Source organism: Peromyscus californicus, unplaced genomic scaffold, assembly GCF_007827085.1.
Source record: "Peromyscus californicus insignis strain IS unplaced genomic scaffold, ASM782708v3 Scaffold_5__1_contigs__length_169319896, whole genome shotgun sequence".
NCBI classification, from domain to species: Eukaryota; Metazoa; Chordata; class Mammalia; order Rodentia; family Cricetidae; genus Peromyscus; species Peromyscus californicus.
The window spans coordinates 29,696,201-29,719,595 of record NW_026294573.1 but is presented as its reverse complement, the minus strand read 5'-3'; the positions used below and the strand labels follow the sequence as shown (position 1 = coordinate 29,719,595).

Genomic DNA, 23,395 nt, shown 5'->3' with positions numbered 1-23,395 from the left:
TTGAGGAATCTGAAATGTTTTCTCATTTCTCTTTTGCCCTTCTTTCTGCCATATCCCTGACACCTACTGATTCAGCCTTTGCCAGAGGATATATGCCCAGCCTCACACTCTGTAATCCCCATCACTTCAGGGACATCCTGGAACCAGATCCCCCTCTTTCTGCCTGGCTCTAACAAAAGACTCCTGTCCCACCCTTCCTCATTTCCCAGAAGCAATTTTTGACTCTTAGCAATCATTTCTGGTATTTCCTACATGCTGTTAGAATATACTTATGATTTATTTCTTTATTTCCCCAACTCTTCCCCATAGTTTTACATACTTATTAAATGTTTCCTGCTTTAAAAATTTAGGGCTAAGTTTTTTGTTGGGTGTGTCTTTGTTTTTTGTTTTGCTTTGTGTGTGTGTGTGTGTGTGTGTGTGTGTGCGCGCGTGTGCATGCGCGCACGAGCTAGGCATTGAACCCAGAGCCTTGAACATTCTAATAAATACCTGTTACTACTGAGTTACAAGCTCGGTTAGAAGTAGTGCTCGTGCATGCTCCCTGTCTCTTTCTCTCTCGAGCTCCTTGTTTTATGGGGGAGGGCTGTTTTATTTTATGGCGTTTTGAGACCAGATCTCAGTGTGATCCAGGCTGACTTCATATTCACTGTGTAACCAAGGCTGGCCTGGAATTTGCAGCGGTCTTCCTACCTCAGCATCCTGTTGTCTCCTGACGCTGGGCACAGTTGGGTGACATCTGTTCATGTTCCCTGCACACACCTTTCACTCCCTCTGCTTCCTCTGTACTGTGGGCAGCAGTGTTGGGCTGATTGTACTTGCTCGTCACAGTGTTCTGACTGAAATGCCGTTCCCAGCAGTCCACCCAGGTCCTGTCACTGCAGCTCTCTGATAGAGGTGTTTGTCTCCTCTCCTGCTGATTTTCTCAGTTGTTTCTTTGTGTGTTTGATATGCGGGCAGACCCCTGATAGAGAGAGTAATCGGGCAGGCAAGTAGGTAGTCCACTTTGCAGCCAGCCCTCTCCCCATGGGACCTGGCTGCTCCCAGCCTGTGGTCTGTACTTCAAGTACTATGTTGGGCACCATGGCACAAGCTTGTAATCTCAGCTACTCAAAGACAGGGACCCTCCCCCGCAAAATCACTTTAGCTCTGGAATTTGAAACTGACCTGGGCAACATAAAACTGGTATCAGATTGAAAGCAAAAGTCACCACAACCTTGATAGACTCTCGGTGTCTCTTTTGGTGTGGGGACTGCTGGATTGTTTGGTGGCAGATTTCACTGAAGGATAATACTATTAATTAGGGACACGGGAAGTTTCCTTGGGTTTGTGAGTATCTCCAGAAGAGAGTCTTCCAGTTTCTAGATTGAGCTCTGGGAGCTCTGGGGGAGCAGGGTGCTAGAGGGCTGGTTTCACCATCTGGGTTAGAGTTGGATGGGACTGTGGTCAGACATGCATGTCTGGGGTGAGGATCTGTGAGTTTCCTTCCCTGAAGTTGTCTCTCCAGTGGCTGGTGATGCACTGAGAATACAAGGTGCCCAAGCTACCTCTTCCCAGTTTTGCTCTCCATGCTGTTAACCGAAAGCAAGGATGCTTTATCTGGGTGCCCGAGGACATGGCTCACTCATGACCTGTAAATGCACATGTGGCTGGCTCACTCGGGCTGTGTAGCTGGCTTGTGTATAGCTTCACATCAGGTTGTGTTGTGCTCTGCACTGTAGTAAATAATCTTCCCATTAGCCAAGTAACACAGTCTGACCCAAGGGGATTTTATGGCTGTATGTATGTGATGGATAGTCTTGTCTTGTCTTTTCTTTTTTTTCCACAGTTGCACACAGACAAGAAACAAATCAGTGTTGGGTTCATTGGCTATCCAAATGTAGGCAAGAGCTCTGTGATAAACACATTACGATCCAAAAAAGTTTGCAATGTGGCCCCCATTGCAGGAGAAACAAAGGTGCGTATGGATTCTGCTCTGCGTTTGATTTCTGTGGAGACTTGACTGTTCAAGATGTGGAGGTCTTCCTTCCCTCTCTCCTTCCCTTCCTCCTGTCCTCTTTCTTTCTCTAACAGTACTGGGGATCAAACCCAGGACATCACACACATGCAAGGGAAGTGTCCTGTAGTGAACTTGGCACCCAGTCCTTGTCTGCTTCTCAAGACTGAGCGTGCCTTGTGTGCTAGCTACTAAGTGGCTGTGGTTTGGTTTGGTTGATGTTGTCCTTCATATTTAAGTCTTCTGTAAATTGCCACTCCCACCTTTTTTTTTTTTATATTTTTTTAAGATTTACTTATTTTTATGTGTATAAGTGTTTGGCCTACATGTGTACATGTTCACTATGTGCATGTCTTTTGCCAACAGAGGCCAGAGAGGGCACCAGATCCCCTAGAACTAGAGTGACTGATGGTTGTGAACTGCCATGTGGATGCTGGGAACTGACCCTGGGTCATCTATAGGAGCAGCCAGTGCTTCAAACCACAGAGCCATCCCTCCAGCCCCATCTCCAATCTGTTGCTTTGATAAAATCAACCCAAGAATATTTGGTGTCTGGGTTAAAAAGGAAAGAAAACTTACCTATTTATTTATTTTTGGTTTTTTGAGACAGGGTTTCTCCGTGTAGTTTTGATGCCTGTCCTGGATCTCGCTCTGTAGACCAGGCTGGCCTCGAACTCACAGAGATCCACCTAGCTCTGCCTCCCAAGTGCTGGGATTAAAGAAGAATGCCACCACCGCCACCGGCAGAAAAGTTAGTCTTCAGGTAGATTCTGGTATTTGGAAGTCAGTGACAAAGGCTAACAGCTCTGTGCTTCTGAGCACTTTTAAGACTTAGAGTGGTTCACTGCTGGTTTTGCACAATACTGAATGGAAATCCTGCCTCTGCCTTATTCTTAGACTCTTAGTGATTGAGTTCTAGTTTGTGCTTGGTGGGAATATGTCATGTGTGGCTTAGGTAAAGGATAGAATCTGGCCCTGTTGGTCAGCGGGTTGCTTTTCTTTGGCTCTCCCTTCTTCCCTTTCTAGCTTAATACTGTAACATCACAGATTAGTGAAGTTAAGCTTCCAGTATTTGACTCTGGCAACACATAGAATTTTTTGTCTGCAGGTCTGGCAGTATATTACCTTGATGCGTCGTATATTCCTGATTGACTGCCCTGGCGTGGTTTACCCCTCTGAGGACTCAGAGACCGACATAGTGCTCAAAGGAGTGGTGAGTATTTGGTCTTAACAATCCTGTTTTCTTTTGGGGGAACCCCAAGAGCCTTTGCTACTCCTCATTCAGAAGGCAGTCTGGGGTCAGCCTGTCTAGCCAGACGCAGAAACATGATGCTGAACAGAACAGACTCCCTTCCACTCAGCCTGCCTCAGGAGGTCGAGGGGCTGTGGGCTATCTGGTCAGTGTCATCCTACAATAGTATGTAGTTTCCACATGGGATCCAAAGGGAAGCAGGGCTTGTTTATGCTTAGTGATAATTCATCTCTGTGGGTTTATGGATTGAGTCATCTTGGAACCCAGTCATTTCCTCACTTGTTTCTGAATATGACTGAAAACTTTAAATGATTCCCCTTAACCATAACCATGCTTCTAGCATACATCCTTGGCACATTCCTCCCCTTCCTTCTGAAATTCTTAGATTCTTTTTTGTGTTCTGGGTTGGCAGTTTGCAGACATTTTAACCATTCCTGCCAGTGGGAAACACAAAGCATTCCAACTTCAAGCTGCCTGTGGAGGCCACAGTCAGTTTGTGGTAAAGTAGGATTAGAGTTGATCTCTGGGCTCCATGGCTGTGGTCAGCTCTCAGTGGTGCTCCTAGCTCCTGCCTAGCTAGCTCAGACACAGACTCCAGCAAGGCCCCACTCACCCTGTGATATTGAAATCCATTTCACTTTATAAAGATTACTGAGTTTTCCTGTCTGTTCAGAAGAGTTGAACAGAGCATTTCTATTACTCTCTAGGTTCAAGTTGAAAAAATTAAGGCTCCTCAAGACCACATTGGTGCTGTCCTTGAACGAGCAAAGCCAGAATATATCAGCAAAACATACAAAATTGACTCCTGGGAGAATGCTGAGGACTTTCTTGAGAAGCTCGCTTTCCGCACCGGGAAGTTACTGAAGGTGAGCCAGTAGCTTTGGTGATTGGGACACAGACCTGCCGTCCTGAGAGCAGCAGGAACTGTGTCAGCTGGTGATGAGCAGCCAGGACAGCTGAAGTGGCCCTCGTTGGGAAGTACTCTTGCTCTTTTGGTTTAACTTGGAGTCTATCCTGTCTTCTCAGGGCGGAGAGCCTGACTTGCAGACTGTGGGTAAGATGGTTCTCAACGACTGGCAGAGAGGTCGGATCCCTTTCTTTGTCAAGCCGCCCAATGCGGAGCCCCCAACAGCTCCCCAGGTAAGAACAGGGTGAACACAGCGCCTGGAAAGTGAGTTCTCATGACCTCGCTGTGGTGTAACTTTTGATTGTCTCCCTTCGTGGAACATCGTCTTCATTCTGCTGTGTGTGTATCACTCCAGAGAGCCATTGGGTAGACTTGTTGAGGAGCATTAGAAACAGAAACAGAAGAAAGACCGAGCAGTGAGTGCAGACGCCAGCCTTGGGATGGGAAGAAAACATGACTGTGTGTTAAATGTCGGTCTTCTATGGGAGCATAGGTGTTGCCAAAGTTCGTTCCTGAAGAAACCTTTATGCACACCAGCCCCAGCGTCAGGAACAAGGCAGTGAATAGGAGTCCTTGAACGCTGAGAGCACACGGGAATGGAAGCCCTAGAGGTGGGGATGTTCTGGCCAGGAGGCCTTGGGCTTGGGGACTGCACTGAGACAGGAACAGGAAGCTCTCTGCTGCCCATGGATCTTACCCTGACAGTGGCTTGGCCTAAGGCTCAACCTTAACACTTGACTTCCATGTTTCTAGGGTACCAGAGGGCTTCAGTGAGAATAAGGAGGGTCCCTTCTCTGATGAACTTAGATTCTAGTGGGGGGTGGTAGAGTTCAGGTATGTAAGTGCATATTCATGTATGCAGTGGGTGCCAAGTATGGGCTGTTTTTCCACTCCACTTCTGCAGTTCTCTGACTATTGAGGTTCTGATTTTAACTTCTGGAATTAGTGGAGACCCCACAAGTCAAGTTGGAGGCCCACAGCCTGGTATGGGGCTGTAGCATCACAGTTACACTCAGCCAACTACAAATTCAGGGCCTGTGGGGTGTGATTTGCTAGAGGAATAACACAACTCAGGAAAATACTTCATCTGTGATTACTAGTTCATTACAGAGGCTAACGGTCAGAAGAGCCCAATGGAAGCCATGCCTAGGCCAGGTAGGAATATATAGTGACTACTCCAATAGTTGTCCTTCCCTGAAGAATCTAAGTTTCTTAGCTAACATTCAGGAGGGTTGTAACTGTAACTATCTAGTCTTCAACCCCATCCAAGACCTGAAAAGGAAAGTAATATTACCTGAGTAAGCAGGAAGTGCAAACAAGCGACTTCCAAAAAATATAAGAAATGACAGAAACAGCTGGCTGCCTGGACAGTCACCCAAGGTTCCTCTGCAACATTGGGGCATCCATCTTTGGCCTGCAGGCCTAGCCTATCTGATAGACCTTTTTCAGAAGCAGGAAATGAAGGACTGTCCTACCCTGTCTTGGCAAAGTTTGACAGTTGCTTTTTTGTGTGTCCTACTTGTCCAGATTGGACAGCATACTTCCTGTCAGCACTCAAGGCAAGGTCAGTTTCTTGCCCAATAGGCCAGTTTTGCCAAAAGGAAAACAAACTCCATATGGAGTGTCTTTGGTGCCCATCATCCTTTCTGAAGAAGATTGGTGCTGACAGGGGCAAACGTGTCTCACATCAGAAACATTCTAAGTTATTAAAACATTTTAGCCAGGTGGTGGTGGCACATGCCTTTAATCCCAGCACTTGGGAGGCAGAGGCAGGTGGATCTCTGTGAGTACAAGGCCAGCCTGGGCTACAGAGTGAGTTCCAGGAAAGGTGCAAAGCTACACAGAGAAACCCTGTCTTGAAAAACCAAAAAAAAAAAAAAAAACAACAACCAACTATTTTAAATGCCATATCCTGAAGGTCTTTGAAGTGTTTGAAGATTACCTATCTATTTGGAACATATCTCTGCACACCTAGAAAACCTAACTAACATACCTATAAGTTTGACAAATATGGGTGACTATTAACCTGTAATTCTTTTTTTTTTTTTTTTTAAGATTTATTTATTTATTATGTATATAGAAGAGGGTGCCAGATCTCATTACAGATGGTTATGAGACACCATGTGTGTGCTGGGAATTGAACTCAGGACCTGTGGAAGAGCAGTTGGTGTTCTTAACCTCTGAGCCGTATCTCCAGCCCCTAACCTGTAATTCTTTATAAATCTATATAACTTTAAGGACTAAAATTTCACATTATATAAATAAATAAGCTGTATAGGTAATACCTTATGCAAAAATGCAAACAGATGTACAGTATAAGAACAATAACCTTAAAATTGTGACTATACAAAAATAAATTAAATGGAAGTAGAAAAGCATATACAGTGACAAAAATAACCTTAATTTGTATCAATATGCAAAATTATCTTAAACAGAAGTAGAAACATACACAGTATAACAAAAATAACTACATTTGTATCAATATACAGAAATGTCTTAAACAGAAGTGGGAACTTACATACAATGTAACCAAAATAATTTTGAATTCGTATCAATATATAAAATTATCTTAAACAGAAAAAAAACATATACAGTATAACAAAAATAACTTTGAATTTGTATCAATGGATAAGCATTCATACCAATGTAACTTATTTAAAACTGATAGTTGCAGAGATCTAACTCAATCCCCTACTGGTGTTTGTCCTTTTTTTTTGGTTCATCCTCCTTTTCCTATTGGTGAAGTAGTAATTTCTTGAAGGTCTGAAGGCTAGAAATTGCCAGATGTGATGGCTCATACCTTTAATCTCAGCACTCAGGAGGCAGAGGCAGGTAGATTTCTGAGTTTGAGACCAGCTTGGTCTACAGAGAGAGTTCTAGGACAGCCAAGGCTACACAGAGAAACCCTGTCTCAAAAGAAAAAAAAAGAAATCTAGAAATCACCTCACTACAAAATGTACAAACTTTTAAAGTGTGTGTGTGTGTGTGTGTGTGTGTGTGTGTGTGTGTGTGTGTGTGTGTGCCTATATGCACATGCTTGTACACACATGTACCATGGTGTACATGTGGAGATCTAAGAACTGCTTTGGGGAGCTAGTTCTTGCCTTTACCGTGTGGGTTCTGAGCATTGAACTCAGGGCGTCAGGTTGGACAGCAAGTGCTTTACCTGCTGCGCCAACTTGCCAGCTCAAAATGTACAAACTTTTGTACAGTTTCTTCTGTTTCATGGATTCTGGACTCGTTTAGCATTTTACCCAGCTACTCTTGACTCTGGAGAGTCATTATATGAGTCTAGTCACAGAGATAAAATGATCCACATGAGAAATGCTGTGGAAAGCTTGGCACATGCTGTCTGTGTATGGATACCTATAATAGGCCAGTCATCTCAATGTTTCTAGACTCAGTGCTCATTCAGAATTTGGCTTGGGACTCTTTGAAAAGATGCCTCCTCACATCTCTCCTTACACTTCCTGGTCCTCATTTAACCTGGCTTCCACTTCCTTGGACTTGTGTCTTCCATTTTTTTTACGTGCGTCCTCTGCTCCCTGTTCCTGATACCCAAGGAGGACACTCACTGGTTAGCTGGTTTCCTCGGCATGGTACCTTCCCTCTGGAACCACAGCTCTGTCCCTGTGATCCTTTATAGTACTGCCTGTGGTGTTGAGTTTCGCTGGCTCAGCGTAGATGGACGATGCAGTTCCAGTGTGAGGGTCTTCCCTTCTTTGCCTAGATCGGAGAGGAGGACTGCCCGCCTGAGAGCCGGGTAGGAGCTAAAGCATGGGCTCCTCTTCTGGTTCCCTTGTCTCCTTCTCATGCCTCTTTTGTCCTCACTAGCTTCCACCTCCCTCACCATTGGAAGGTCCCACAGAAACAACCCAGAACAACCCAGAAGAAGAGATCTCGGAGGCCGTCATTAAAAAGTCAGACTCTGTCACTGAACAGGAACCAGAAGCAGACCGTTGCCAGGACTCAAACTCAGAGATGCAACAGATCCTCGCACGTGTTCGCCAGAACTTTGGCAAAATCAATGTGGGGCCTCAGTTTTCTGAGGATGACCTGGTTCCTGTGGAGCTGTCAGACATGGAAGATCTGGAAAGCCTTTCTGCAGAAGAGGAGGAACAGGAGCAGGAAATACCAGGAGAGGATGCTGAGGAAGAGCCTTCCCAGGACTCTCAGGAAGAACCTGACACCAAAGACAAAGACACCAAAGCTGTGATTAGAGCCTTAGATGAAAAGATCGCCAAGTACCAGAAGTTTCTAAATAAAGCCAAAGCTAAAAAGTTCTCAGCCATCAGGTAAGATCATCTTCGTCGTCTTCCTCTTCGTCTTCTTCCTTCTTCTTTCTCTCCTCCCTTCCTCCTTCCTTCTTTCTTTCTTCTCTCTTCTTTCCTCTTCCTGATTAGCATACCTGTTCCTTTCCCACTTGCCGTGAACACTGGCTTTGCTATTAGAGTTTTAAAGTACTCAGGGTGGAAGCCAGGGCCTGTGTCTGCCAGGCAGGTGCTCTACCACTTAGCTGCAATCCCAATCTGAACACTCTTGTTTAAGAAACAAGCTGTAATTTGACATTTTCAGACACCTGAAGTACAAGGACCTTGGTGATCTAGTATTTTAGCCCAGGAGCTGCACAAACTGCTGGGCACTGACTCTGTCACCCAGCGATGACCAAACATCGTGGAATTTGCTTTTCTTCAAGAGTGTTGCACCTCTCCAAGGCAGCCTGCTTAGAGCAGTTAAAGGGAGTGCTGGGCAGCTTTGTGACTTTGCTTTTATTTTTCAGAATATCCAAGGACTTAAGTGAAAAGGTTTTTGCAAAATATGAAGAGGAGAAGAAAAAGTCTGCAGAAGTCAGTGATGCAGGTGAGGTCGATTCTTTGAACCATTTAGACATGTTTTGTAGCTTTAGAATCATTTCCTCCATCCAGGCAGATGCTAGGTGTCTGGTTCCATATCCTACTTACCATGCAAATTGGACTCTCCACTTGAAATCTGCACATTTGTTAAGATAAAAGTTGACAGCTAGGGAAAATTGCTTTTCAAAAGTGCCTATTACAGCCGGGCGGTGGTGGCGCACGCCTTTAATCCCAGCACTCGGGAGGCAGAGGCAGGCGGATCTCTGTGAGTTCGAGGCCAGCCTGGGCTACCAAGTGAGTTCCAGGAAAGGCGCAAAGCTACACAGAGAAACCCTGTCTCGGAAAAACCAAAAAAAAAAAAAAAAAAAAAAGAAAAGTGCCTATTACAGACAGTTGTGGTGCATGCCTTTAATCCCAACATTCGGGCAGCCTATCTCTGTGAGTTCGAGGCCAGCCTAGTCTACAAAGTGAGTTCCAGGGTATCTAGAGCTGTTACACAAAGAAACCCTGTCTTGAAAAAAAAACAAAAAAAGAGAAAGCCTCATTTTTGCCAGGCAATGGTGGTGCATGCCTTTAATCCCAGGACTTGGAAAGTAGAGGCAAGCAGATCTCTGTGAGTTCCAGGCCAGCCTTGTTTACAGAGCTAGTTCCAACAGCCACAGCAACATAGAGAAACCCTGTCTCAAACAAAAACAAAGTGTACATTAATAACTTCACAGTCGAAGAAGAGTCTGCAGACAAATTGAGGCAGGAGGTCTGTCTTAGTTACTTTTCTATTGCTGTGATAAATCACATGACCAAAGCAACTAATAGAAAGAAGGGCTTAATTGGGGCTCACACTTCTAGAGGATAGGAGTTCATCACGGAAGGGACCATGGCAGCAGGCAGGCAGGCATGACACTTACTGGAGCAACAGCTGAGAATTCATGTCCCATCCCACAAACAGGAAGCAGATACCACATTGAGAATGGCTGGACGCTTTTTTAACCTCAGAGTTCACCTCTGTGATACATGTCACCTTTTCCAAGCTGTTCCACCAACTGGGGACCAAGTATTCAAACATTATGAGCCCATGGGGCCATTCTCATTCAAACCACCACAAATGTTTCATAAACTTACTGATAGTTTCTAAGTGATGTAAGTCAGACCCACTGTGACCCTGGCTTCCTGCTGTGACCCTGCTCCTCTCTGCCTCCTTACACAGGGCTTGTACCCACTGTAGTCCTCCAGGTTTTGAAATGGTCTATTTTTAATCTCCTTTGTGTTTTATGTATCATTTGTATCCAGCGCCCACCAAAAAGGGAAGGAAGCGGAATGCACAGATGGAAGAAGAACCTTCAAATAAAACTCAGAGGATGCTGACATGTAAGGAAGTAAGTATTCTGCTTCTTTTAATGAGACAGGGGCATAGACAGCAGAAGTCCAGCCGGGCATGGTGACACATCCCACCATGCCCATCATGCCTTTAGTCTCAGCATTGGGAGGCAGAGGCAGGTGGATATCTGAGTTTGAGGTCAGCCCGGCTTTCATAGTGAGTTCTTGGACAGCCAGAGCTGCATAGTGAAACCTTCTCACAGGGGAAAAAAAAACAAAACAAAAATCAGAAGTTCATTTTGAGGTTGTTTTTTACATTTATTTTGTGTGCGTGCATGTGTGCAGGCACCTCATGACATGGTGAGCACCTGGAGATCAGAGGACAACTTGTCTGTTCTCCATCACATAGGTCCTGGGAATGGAGCTTTAGTCAGGCTTGGCAGCAAACATCTTTACCCCTGAGCCATCCCTTCGGCTTGTTGTTTATTATATTATATTATATTATTATTATTATTATTATTATTATTATTATTTCCTTTGAGGCAGGGTCTTGCTATGCAGGCCCTGGTTACCTTCAAACTCAGGCAGTCCCCTTATCTTAGTCTCTCAAATGCTGAAGTTAGAGCTATCACATCCAACTAGAAGTCCAGTTCTCAAGACCCATTCTTTCTGAAACAAATAAGAATTTAGAGCTAGGCATTCTAGAAACCCCACTTTTTAATGACCTGTGTAGTTGGACGTTTCTCTCCCGCCCACCAGTTTCAAAATAACCAACACAGAGGCTTAATATTATTTATAAATGCTCGGCCGATAGCTCATACTTGTTACTAGCTAACTCTTACACTTAACCCATATTTCTTATCTATGCTTTGCCATGTGGCTCATGGCTTGTTACCTCATTTTCTACACTTCCTGCTGCCTGGCTTCTCTCTTGACTCTTCCCTTCTTCATCCCAGCATCCTCCGTTTGATTGTCCCCCCTAACTTTATCTTGCCTTGCTATAGGCCAGTCAGCTTCTCTATTAACCAATGAGAGTAATACACATTCACAGTGTACTGAAGGATTATTCCACAGCAGACCTGATATAATTTAATTTTGGTCAAGAAGTGGCCCCTTGAGTCTGAGTCTTAGTTTCAGGAGTTCTAGGTTACCATCTTCAAGCCTGTGTCCTGTTGGTCAGAAGAATTGGTTTGTCTGGTTCCAGGGAGGTGACATAGAGTACAGCTGATGAGGCAGGCAGGTACCTGACCTCTGTGAAGGACAGCTTTGCAGAGCTGAAGCAGGCTCCCCGGGTAGAGGGATGAGGGCTCGGCCCAGTGAGTCTGCTGCTGGCCATCAGTCTGGGGTTGACAGTCCCTCAGCTTTGCTTCCCTTGCTGTGGTAGCTGCACAGGCATGGAGAGGCTGGGAAGTGGGCTCCTGTTTCACGACCTTCAGTGTTTGACTGGTTTGCTTTGCTGTTGTGTTTTGCAGCGGAGGAGAGCAGCCCGGCAGCAACAATCCAAAAAAGTTGGTGTGCGCTACTATGAAACACACAATGTGAAAAACAGAAACAGGAACAAAAAGAAGACGGACGACTCGGAGGGACAGAAACACAAACACAAGAAATTCAGACAGAAGCAGTAACATCTAGAACGTTGTTTATTAAATTATACAAAAATGTGCCTTAGGAATTGTGTTCATTTTTCTCGTGCCCAGTTGGCATCTGTAAGACACAACACACTTGGGAAGCTTAGCAGTTGGGGCTGTACCCCAGTGCTAGTGACAAGAGTAAATCCTCAGCCAGAGAGTTTTTCCAGCACTTGACCTGGCCCTCAGTTCCTCCAGAGTGGGACCCTTCTGTGTGTGTCTACTGCAGACGTGTATTTTTTCTCCTGCTCTACTCAGCAGCGCTGGGAACCGAGCCTCCAGGGCGGGAAGGGCACAAGTGCTTCAGAGACGTTCGTGGTGAGGCTGGCAGGAATGATGAGTGCTCAGCAACTGTGATGAGTTTACTTGGGCTTATGAGGGTACAGATGCTTTGCTGTGCAGGCCACAAAGCCAGCACACCACAGGGACCAGGCTCTTCCGGGAAGGTGGCAGCACAGCAGCTTGCTCTAATGGAGACCTAGTTCCTCAGGATACTGGGTGAGAGTCAAAGATGTGACTTGTACTATAAGGTCACAGTGTTGGGATATGGTCAACTCAGAACAGCTCTTGGTATCAGAAGCCTTGCAGTAAGCCTTGACTGGGCTGGAGGGCAAAGCCTCCAGGGAGTGAGTCCTTTCTGGCACCCCTGCAGGGGTGCTGTGTACTTGAGGCAGTCGCACCAAATGGAAGGAAATGTTAGTGCTGCCTTAACTGCCCTTCTGACACCTGACTGAATGATGGGTGTCACCAAGCTCCCTGTCCTCTCCCACCCTGGGCTTCCCTGAGTGGAAATTTGTCTGTAATTTGAGTCTTCTGGATCTACAAACTGTCTAGGCCATAACCTGACTAGAACTGCGTGTGAGATGTGGCTACCTCCCTGGCTGTTCATTATGACTTGTTAGGGGTGGAGTCAGGCTTTGACATCCTTCCTGCAGAAGGCGCAATGGGAGGACCTGGGTGCACACAGCTCTCAGATCCTGGGACTTCGATACCTCTCATCGAGCATGGGTTGTCTGTTTCCTCACGGAGCCAGGCAGACTGAGGACGGGGTCTTATGTCTTGGTGGGTGGGAATGGAGACTAAAAGCAAACTCGGAAATAAGTTGCTAAGTTACACTAGCGAAGTGATGAAGTGGAAGGATGTCCCAGGGAAGCCCAAGAGACAAGGGGAACGTGAACTGAACTTGATGCAAGAGTAGTTTCTCTGGGGAAACACTTGCTTCCTGAGTTGTTGAGATGACACATTCCCCAGGCCAATCTGTAAGATGCACATGGACGCGGAGTTACACCACCTTCCATTGCCCAACCAGGAGCCTGGCTGCTAGACCGTAGGTGTTTCGTGGCACTGGGCAACAGTTCTAACAATTACGTGAGTGGTGATCAGGGGAGGGGATGGGTTGTTCACTCAGGAAACTGGCTTTTTATTACAATGGGCTTAGGATGGGGTGGAGTGCCTGCTGAGACCCATATGGAAATTATCACTTCTTTGGTGCGATAATGCCTTCCAGTTGGGCCTGAAAAACAAAAACAAAACTCCATTAATATTTGCATCTTGCCTGGGAGGAATAGCCCAAAGGCTGCCACTCTGAGCGCCCCCCCACCCCCTTCTGACTCAGCTCCACATTTTCTAGATTAGCTGGATTCAAGCTTGGCATGCTTTTGTTACATGAGCAGAAAACAGAGCTGTCCTGGTTTCCATACAATAATAGTTCAGTGTATAATAGGAAGCACAGAAGGGGACATGGAATAAAAGTTGTTGAAACAGTGGTTTCCCGTTGCTCCTGCTTTAAGTCTGAGTGTGTCCCCAAGTTAAACACTGGGCTCCCTGGCTTAGTATGGTGGAGCTCCCTTGGACCAGAGGTCTAGGAAACGAGACAACTTGACACTCAATTAGAAGAAATTGCTACCAGTGAGTAGGGAAAGCATAAGACACTTGGGGCTTATTTACTGAGTTCCTCTAGCAGCCAGCACAGTGATTTACTGCGGTGATAAGTGAACAGACCCTTAAGGTCCATCCTGGGGACTGGAAACACTGCTTTCTTTGTAGTGCAGCTTTGAGCCAATAAAAAGAGCTTTCGGGTAAAGAATCCTTCGCCCTGGGGATTTCAAGGCTGCCTTTGGATGTCAGAAGGATGCTAAGGTATTCAGCTTTGCTCTTGCTGGAACTAAAGAACCAGCTTTGGAATCTGCTGTGTCAACATTTACATCTGGCTGGGGAAGTCTCCAGCTTTTCTTTTAATAGACTCGAGCAACTAAGCAAAATCTCTCATCCTCTGCTGATGGCTCATACAAAGCCTGCCCTATCTCAAGGGCCAGACCTTTTGGCTTTAAGTTAGGGAGGTAGGAGAGAGCTGGTTTATAGGCACCATTTTTGTTGTTGTTGTTGTTGTTTGGTTAGGTTCCCCCCCCACACCCACCCCACCCCAAGACAGGGTTTCTCTGTGTAGTTTTGGAGCCTATCCTGGATCTCGCTCTGTAGACCAGGCTGGCCTCGAACTCACAGAGATATGTATAGACGCCATATTTAGAAGAGTGATGCTTAAACCTCAGCAAGCCCCAGAACCTTCCGAGGCCTTGTGAAGCTGCGCTGTTGGGCACTAGCCCCATAGCTTCTATTTGGCACATCTAGGGGTGTCCAATAATTATTTATAAGAGTTGCCTTGTGAAAAGGGTGATGCTTGTCTGGGGCTCAGCCTTTGCAGCCAGTGGCCTGGCCTCCTTCCCACTCAGCCCTCTTTGCCAGCACCTCAGTTGGACTGAGGAAAACCACCTCTGGCTGGCTTCCTCTGCCATGCACCTAGCGGGGCTTCCCATATACTCCTTATTTCAAAAGCTTTCTCTGCTTTTGCCACAGTGCATCAAGATGCCAGGGTGAGCAAAAGTAGCTACCACAGTTAGTTAATCTTTCATTCTATTGGGCATGATAAATTTAATTCAATAGTTATATACATTTTGATTGGCTTTGAAAGTTATAAATTTATAAAACTCAAGTTCCATTTGCTTTGGGGATACCATCTTACAAGGACTCCATTTTTCTGTAAGGCTCATTAAAGAAGGGAATGGCTCAGTTGCCTTTAGCCTACTGGCTATGGGTGGGTTAGGACTTCTATTGGTCTTTTCTGTGTCGAACACACAGATTGCAAGCTCAGCGCCACTTTGAGATCTTTGGCAGCAGTTAACTCTGCAGCTTACACACACACACACACACACACACGATTGAACCTGTATGATAATGAGTATTCAGAGACGGGTAATGCCTGTCGGGGGGCACTGACCTTTTTTGAGACAGGGTTTCTCTGTGTAGCTTTGGAGCCTGTCCTGGAACTCTGTAGACCAGGCTAGCCTTGAACTCACAGAGATTCGCCTGCCCCTGACTCCCAAGTGGTGGGATTAAAGGCTTGCACCACCACCTCCCAGCTTTTTAAAAAACTTTTTACAGCCAGGACTGTTACACAGAGAAACCCTGTCTTAAAAAACCCAAAACAAACAACTCTTTAAAAGAAAATTAAAAGGAGAGTTGGGCATGGTGGCACATGCCTATAATCCTGGGAGTACAGAGGCTATGAAGGAAAATGTGAGTTTGAGGCTAGCCTGGGCTACATGAGACCCTGTCTCAAAACTCTAAACAAGAAAAAAAAAGTGAAAAGGAGGGCTAGAGATAGAGTTTAGGGTCTAACACTTGCCCAGTGTCCTTCATGACACTGAATCTCCACTACTACAAACAAAAAAAAAAAAAAACCGAAGACTCCAATGCGCTCCTTTACCTTCAGCTGCTGATTGGTCCGCTTCAGGAACTGGATCTCCTCATTGTGTTTCTTCTCCTCCACCTGTCGCCTTTCGCTCTCCCGCTTCTCAGTGGCCTCGCATTTCGCCTTCTGTTCATTCACTTGCCTCTCCAAATCTCTCTTCTCTGTCTCCAAGTCTGCAATCTGAAGATAGAATGGCCGTCATCCTGGGACATCCCCACGTGCATTGAGTGTTATGAGAGCCTGGGTGGGGAGACTTAGGACACAACAGTCCAACCTAAGACGATGCCAGGGTATGTACTGCCACCCAGTGGGAAGTCAGTGATTGACATGGAGTGTCCTCAGACAAGAAGACCACCTTCTTCTCACTGAGGCCTTGCACTATCAGTGTGGAGGACACCCTCAGGACCAGAATTCGGGGCTGCAATAACAACTGCAAGCCAAGACTAACAGAAAAGCCTGGGAGCCATGGGGACATGGTGAACCCCACTCACTTTCCTCTCCATGTCTGACTTCCCCTGTTCGGCCTGCAGTGCCTTCCTCATGCCAAATGCCACGCTGCTCTCATACAGAGTCTGGTAGGCGGCGATGGTCATGCGGATCTCATCCCGGACCCGCAGCAGCAGCAGCCCCCTCTCTGCACAGTTGATGGTGACCTCCCGGATCAGCTCATCTTCCAACATGCACACAGGGAGATAAAAGGCAGTGGTGAGCGGACAGGCACTTAGTCTATGGCAAGCCACCCTTCCTCCTGGGAAGGACTTGGGATGTGTTCTCAGAGGCATGGATCTGGGGAAATGACAGCTGGTAAAAGGAGGATTCCCAACAGCCAAATAAAAAGCCAGGCACAGTGGCACGCATGTAATTCTAGTCCTGGGGAAGTGGAGACAGAAAATCCACTGGAGCTTGCTGGCCAGTTAGTCTTGCTAAATCAAAGAGCACCAGGTTCAGTGAAAGACCCTGTCTCTAAAACTAAGATAGAGGGGCTGGAGGGATGATTCAGCAGTTAAGATCATTGACTGTTTTTCCAGAAAAATCCATGTTTAGCAGCTAACAACCACCTGTAACTCAGGTTCCAGGGTATCCAATACTCTCTTCCAGCCTCCTTGGGCACTGCATAGATGTGCACAGACATACTTGCAGGTAAAACACCCATCACACAAAGTTTTTCAAAAGATCTCAAAAAGTGGAAAATGAGAGAAGAAGTCATTTGACATTGACTTCTTCTTCTTTTTTTTTTTTTGGTTTTTCGAGACAGGGTTTCTCTGTGTAGCTTTGCGCCTTTCCTGGAACTCACTTGGTAGCACAGGCTGGCCTCAAACTCACAGAGATCCGCCTGGCTCTGCCTCCTGAGTGCTGGGATTAAAGGCCAACTTCTGGTCTTAACACGTGCACACACATTCATGCACAAACACATATGTGCACACATACACATGCATACAGCACACACAAAAAATAAAATATGGTCTATAAGAAGGCACTATGAGAGGGTGTTTTCCATGACCTAAGGAACTGGCCATACAGTCACTCCTCTGAACCTGACTCTTGAAGAAGCATTCTATCAGCAAGCTTAGCATGGAAAGAGAGAGACTAGAGCCCCAGGTTTTTTTTGTGGTAGCTGGTCCCCTCGCTTCCGTGTTCAGGCACAAAGTGGGTACAAGAACTGGCCTTCCCAAATGGTGGTGTTGAAAAACACTCGTGCTAAGCCAGGCAGCAGTAGCACACCTTTAATCCAGCACTCGGGAGGCAGAGGCAGGCGGATCTCTGAGTTCAAGGCCAGCCTGGTCTACAGATCAAGTTCCAGGACAGCCAGGGCTACGCAGAACAAACCCTGACTCCATAAACAAACAAACAAACAGCGTTCCTGTTGGCTAGACTGGTTTGTGACTAAGACTAGCAAGGTCTATATAGAACTTGCTTCTCTCCCTCTGTAAGTACCCAAATTGGAGGGCAAACCACACTCTTTGTATTAGGCAGGCTAAGGCCCACTTGCTGAATCTGCAGCTGCCTGAGAGTTTGGAGGGAGTTTGCAGTTGAGAGCCCTTAGGGCCAGGATGACTGAGCAGAGGGCAGCAGCTGACATCAGTACTCAGTGAGCACATCTTAAATCCTTGTGTCATCCCAACAACAAATGACAAATGACCGAAGTGTTTTTCTGGAATGTGGGTGGAGTGTGGATGGATAGACATAAAGGTAGATATCAATTTTGTGATTAAAATATTTGTACATTGGGCTGGAGAGCTAGCTCAGTGGTTAAGAGCACTTGCTGCTTTTCCATAGGACCAGAGTTTGTTTCCTAACACCCATGTCTGGTGGTTCACAACTGCCTGTAACTCCAGCTCCAGGGCATCCAGTGCCTCTCTGTCCTCCATGGGCACCTGCATGCACATAGCTCACTCGCGGGCTCTTGCTCTCTCTCTCTCTCTCTCTCTCTCTCTCTCTCTCTCTCTCACACACACACACACACACACACACACACACACACACACACAAAATAAAATAAAATAAAATAAATTATGTATTAAAATTATTTTTATGGAGTTAGAGAGTTAAGAGCACTGGCTACTACTCTTCTATAGGACCTGGGTTCAATTCCCAGCACCCACATGGCAGCTCATACCTGTCTGTAACTCCAGTTCCAGGGCTTCTGACACCCTCACACAGACATCCATGCAGGCAAAACACCAATTAACATTAAATAAAAATAAATTATATAAAAAATTATTTTTATTAGCCGGGTGTTGGTGGTGCATACCTTTAATCCCAGCACTGAGGAGGCAGGGCAGGCTGATATCTGAGTTCAGCCTGGTCTACAGATCAAGTTCCAGAACAGCCAGGGCTACATAGAGAAACCCTTTCTCGAAAAAACAAAACAAAAATTATTTTTACTTTTGAGAGTTTTTAAATAATTATATCATTTTTCCTCTTCCCTTTTCTCTCTCTCCTTCCCCCATGTATGCCTCCCCCAGTCTCTTAAATTCATAGACTTTCTTCTTGTTACATATGTGTGTGTGTGTTTTCTCTTTTCTTGTTTTTTGTTTTTTGAGATAGAGTTTCTCTATGTAGCCCTTGCTGTCCCAGAACTTTCTCTGTAGGCCAGGGTGGCCTCCAACTCAGAACTAAGAGATCTGCCTGTCTCTGCCTGGAGCCACCACTGCCCGGCTGCTATATTCTTAAATATATAAATACAACCTGATCACTCCATACCATGTTAGTTGTGTGTATGTGTTTCCAGGGATGATCATTTGGTATTGAAAAATCAATTTAAAAAAATTAAAACTAAGAGTAGTGACGTACACCTTTAACTCTAATACTCAGGAGGCAGAGGCAGCAGATCTTGACTCCAGGCCCACCAGGGCTAGATATTGAAACCCTGACCAAAAAAAAAAAAAAAATAAATAAAGCACAGGCCATTATGGAAATCTTTGAAAAAAAAAAAAAGCAAAGATTCAAAATAAGAAGTCTTTTTTCTTTCTTTTTCTTTTTTTTTTTAATGTAGCCTTGGCTGGCCTGGAATTCACTATGTAGACCAGGTTGACCTCAAACCAGACAGATCTGCCTACTTCTGCCTTCCAAGGGCTTGTATTAAAGGTATGTACCACCATGCCTGGCTAAAACGGAAGTTCTTACCTTACTCCAATACCTATTAAGGGGCCAGTGAAATGGTTCAGTGGGTAAAGGCACTTGCCACCATGCCTGATGACCTGAGCCAATCACCAGAACACACATGGTAGAAGGAGAGAATCAATTCTTGCAAGTTTTCCTCTGACCTCCACACTCATGCCATGGCACATGTGTGCCCCTATAAAAACATGCATGTGCACGTGTGTGCACCCACACCCACACACAAAATAAATCTCAGTCTACATAAAAACCAAACAAACATCTGTGAGGGATAAGGCACCTCAGTGACGATGAACGTCTGGCGTATGGATGACTGGCTGAGGTGGAGACTGGGAAGGGAAGGGAATGTACTCAGCAGCTGTGGGGGAATCAGGAAAAAGAAGAGATGATTTCTAAATGCGGGGTGTAGTTTGGGGGTAACCAGGGCATGTTTTTGTGCTAGAAGGACAGTGTATAGTTCTCACCCCACCAAGCCTACTCACCGAAACACTGAGAGTAGAGTTCCCTGCGCACAGGGCAGATGCCTGTCTCCCTGGCCTGTCTCTGCTGAAGCTTCAGGTCCAGCTGCTCCTGCAAATGCACCACATCCATTCTGGTGCTGGGTGTGCTGGACACCTGCTGGATCCATAGCTGTGTGTCTTCCACCCATTCCCTATGACACAGACACAAGCCACCCAATGTGAGCAAACGGCCCTAGGCACTCTCTGCCTGAGCAGGAGCGAGAGGCAGCATAGCCATCATGCCACCAGAATCCACTTCTCTCTCTTTCCCAAGCCACACCCGCTGCTATGCAGCCTCTACAGGACACCTACCTCGGGGTTGGTTAGATGGGCAATCTGCACTGTCCATGAGACCACAACCCTCTGCTCACCTGCCTAGCATGGTGAGGACAGATGCATGGTCCTGCTGCTTGATTTGAACAGAAGATGCAGTGGGGATTCCCCACACTGGCTTATGGTGGAGACACGGATCATCATAAACCTCACGCAAGCCACTAGGAAGCATTGGTGTGTGTTGGGAGTATAGAGGTTCTTGAAGGGCTGTGTTTGCGATGGCTGCCCATAATGAATTCTGTGCTGGAGGCACAGCCAGTTCCTGCACTGGTGAACTTGCAGGCAGGATAGCAAGGGAGGGAGGATGTCTATGTTGGTGGGAGAGAATCCACTGAAAAATGACACCTCTCTCTTATCTCCATCTCTGGAGATGATCACAGGTTCTCCGTGTTTTCTTTATTCTGAGAGACAGCTTTATTGCCTTGGGTAGAAAAATGTCCATTAGGTGGAGGCTTTTTGAGAATTCTAGCTGGGCTATGTAGCCCAGGGTGGCCTTAAATGTTTATCCTCCTGAGTTTTGGGATTAAAGGTGAGATTCACTGGGCCTTGCTTTATTTGTGGTTTTTTTTTTTTCAAGACAGGGTTTCTCTGTGTAGCTTTGCGCCTTTCCTGGAACTCACCTTTGTAGCCCAGGCTGGCCTCGAACTCATAGAGATCTGCCTGCCTCTGCCTCCCAAGTGCTGGGATTAAAGGCATGCACCACCACCGCCCCGCTACATTTTTTTTAAAGATTTATTTAATATGTATATAGAAGAGGGAGCCAGATCTCATTACAGATGGTTGTGAGCCACCATGTGGGTGCTGGGAATTGAACTCAGGACCTCCATTAGAGCAGTCAGTGCTCTTAACCTCTGAGCCATCTGTCCAGCCCTATTTGTGAGTTTTTTGAGACACAGCCTTGCTATGTAGCACTAGCTGGTCTGGCATTCCCTTTGTGGTCCAGGCTGGTCTTGACTTTGAGGCAACCTTCCTGTGTCCAGCAGAGTGCTGGGATTAAGCACATGCCACCACACCAGGCTCTCTATGGGGGAACCTTGATGGATGTACCAATGGAGCAGAATACTGGGAATGGAGTTTAGGAGGAACAGGGCTCGACTAGAGACCCATATTTGAAAGCTGACTGAATAGCTGCCATCTAAAGTTACGAGACTGCTCAGAACATGGAGGGTATGAGGATGGATTTAGAGGTTTCCTTCCTGGCTGTGAGCATCCAGCCATACTTAGACTCCATGAAATCAAGAAAGCTGAGCAAAAACCCAAGGCAGAAAACAGGTAAACTTCCTGGCCCCACACAGGTAAATTTCCTGGCCCCACACACCCAAGTTCTGGAGACAAGAGCTTGGACCTTTTCCCAGCTACTGTTTCTTCCACCCCACGCCCTTTTTTATTTTTATTATTTTTATTTTTTACCTTGGAGGCAAGATGGCATTCAAGATTTCTTCTGCCTGTTTTGCAGGATCTGGGACACAGGAAGTCGAGGGTAGCTTGGCCTTGGGTGGCTGTGGGACTGGACCCGAGGGTCCAGGCTGCTGGAGGCTGACTTTCAGGGGCCGAGCCTAAGAGACAGGTGAGACAGGACCTCCAGATTGTTCCAGCTCTTGTACAGCCTTCCCCATTTCCAGCCGACCGACTTCCCTCATCTGTGGTCTCAACAGAGTATGAGCTGAAGAGACCAAGAGGGATATCTGGCTCTGGCCCTGTGTTTGAACTGGTGTTTCTTTTTGTCCCCCCCCCCCCCCCCCCCCGAACTGGTGTTTCTAGAGCGAGTGGTCAGTCCTCTGCTCTGACTCTCTAGAGATGGGGAAGTCACTACCTGGCCTATACTTGGACCTGACTACCACAAGCCCACAAGTCCATTTCCCTGTGACTTCTCATCTTAAATCTGTCCTTTAGGGTCACAGCTAGGCATGTCTGATTCCTCTCCCCACCTCCGTCGTCCTTGTCCCAATTCCCTTGGCTGTCAGTCCCAGCAATGCCTGTCTCCTGAAATTCCAGAGATTCTCAAAGCTGGGATGTCTTTCCCCATGGGAATTTGTAGGATCTCGCATCCCCTGAGACCTGTTCATACCTTGGGGCTCCGTTTCTCGGTGTTCCGGCTCACCAATACCGGGGTGTCATATTTGAGCAGAGAGTCTGCGGGGGGTATCATGGTGGCAGCAGGGGTGCCAACTCTGTAGCGGCCCCTCCAGGTGGGGTCTTGTTTGCGGTCACCATGGAAACCCCTCCTCGCCTTGCCCCATGGATGGGGCGGGGCTTCATAGGGAGGTGGAGCTGGCCGCGTGCAAGTTTTGTTCTACTGAGCCCGGCTCCGCACACTCTAGGCTTCTTGGTAAACAAGACTGGAGCCCTACCGCTAGGTCTGATAAGGGATGTGATGACATGGGCAAACCATCTTTCCTGAGCCTTAAAATGGAAGTTATCTCCTGACTCCTTAGATTGTTTGGCAACGATTGGCACTTGGAAGGCGAGGCTGGTGGATCTCTGTGAGTTCCAGGACAGCCAAGGCTACATAAAGACACAGTCTCAAGAAACAAAAAAGAATTTCCTATTATTGAGTATTTGTCTGTGTTTTGTTAACCATCAACAATCCGCCACGAACAGCGTTGGATTAGCTTTCCCACATAAGACTTTTCTTTTTTTAAAAGCCAGGCAGTGGTGGCGCACGCCTTTAATCCCAGGGCTCGGGAGGTAGAGGCAAGCGGATCTTCGAGTTTGAGATCAGCCTGGTCTACAGAGTGAGTGAGTTCTAGGACAGCCAGGGCTGCATATAAAAATCCTGTTTAGAAAAACAAAACAAAACAAATTTTTGGTCATTTCTTGAGGCCCTGGGGATTGCCCTCGGGGCTTCGCACAAGCGAAGCAAAAGCTCACTTTACAACTAAGCTACATCCCCAGGCTTTCCGCCACTTTTAACTTTAATTTCTATTTGGCCGTGCTGCGGATGGAATCCAGGGCTTCGGGCTCGGCGAGGCAATCGCTCTACCGGAGAGACAACTTTTTCAAATTTTGAGACAGAGTCTAAATTGCCCAGGCTGGCCTCGAATTCACAGCGATCCTCCTGCCTCAGCCTTCCGAGGTCTGGCCCTGACTTTTCAGTCCTCCAGTCTCACTTCCCCAGCAGCCGGGATGTCGGGGACCACCAGCCCAGGTGTCCCCAGCGTGTGAACCCAATCGCCTGCGGCCCCGCCCACCGGGGGTGGGGGGAACCTCGCCGTGAGGGCTTCTGGGATAGCAGGCTGCCCGGAA

The 23,395-nt window shown here is 46.7% G+C and overlaps 2 protein-coding genes across 2 annotated transcripts in view; one reads left to right on the top strand and one right to left on the bottom strand.

The window, feature by feature from the left end:
• Positions 1-11,987, top strand: part of Gnl2 (G protein nucleolar 2) — a 31,730-nt gene extending 19,743 nt beyond the window's left edge. The window contains exons 9-16 of the mRNA XM_052715703.1: positions 1,826-1,954; positions 3,102-3,206; positions 3,953-4,111; positions 4,272-4,385; positions 7,987-8,447; positions 8,933-9,012; positions 10,293-10,378; positions 11,792-11,987. Coding sequence (XP_052571663.1) covers positions 1,826-1,954; positions 3,102-3,206; positions 3,953-4,111; positions 4,272-4,385; positions 7,987-8,447; positions 8,933-9,012; positions 10,293-10,378; positions 11,792-11,944 — 1,287 coding nt within the window. The 3' untranslated portion in view covers positions 11,945-11,987. The remainder of the gene's footprint in view (positions 1-1,825; positions 1,955-3,101; positions 3,207-3,952; positions 4,112-4,271; positions 4,386-7,986; positions 8,448-8,932; positions 9,013-10,292; positions 10,379-11,791) is intronic.
• Positions 11,942-23,310, bottom strand: Dnali1 (dynein axonemal light intermediate chain 1). The gene is made up of 6 exons (XM_052715705.1): positions 22,218-23,310; positions 21,560-21,705; positions 19,799-19,968; positions 16,187-16,365; positions 15,711-15,875; positions 11,942-13,460 (listed from the first exon to the last, which is right to left on the bottom strand). The coding sequence occupies exons 1-6, from the start codon at positions 22,296-22,298 to the stop codon at positions 13,425-13,427; spliced, it is 777 nt and encodes a 258-aa protein (XP_052571665.1). The 5' UTR covers positions 22,299-23,310; the 3' UTR covers positions 11,942-13,424.
• Between the last annotated feature and the right edge of the window lie 85 nt (positions 23,311-23,395).

What these genes read in the sequence shown, in the direction of transcription:
- Dnali1 (XM_052715705.1), bottom strand. Translation starts at nt 22,298, where the DNA reads ATGATACCCCCCGCAGACTCTCTGCTCAAATATGACACCCCGGTATTG. An exon ending in CCGAGAAACGGAGCCCCAAG is followed by an intron (nt 21,706 to 22,217) that starts GTATGAACAGGT and finishes CCTGTCTCTTAG; the next exon opens with GCTCGGCCCCTGAAAGTCAG. An exon ending in ACTCTACTCTCAGTGTTTCG is followed by an intron (nt 16,366 to 19,798) that starts GTGAGTAGGCTT and finishes GCATGTTGGAAG; the next exon opens with ATGAGCTGATCCGGGAGGTC.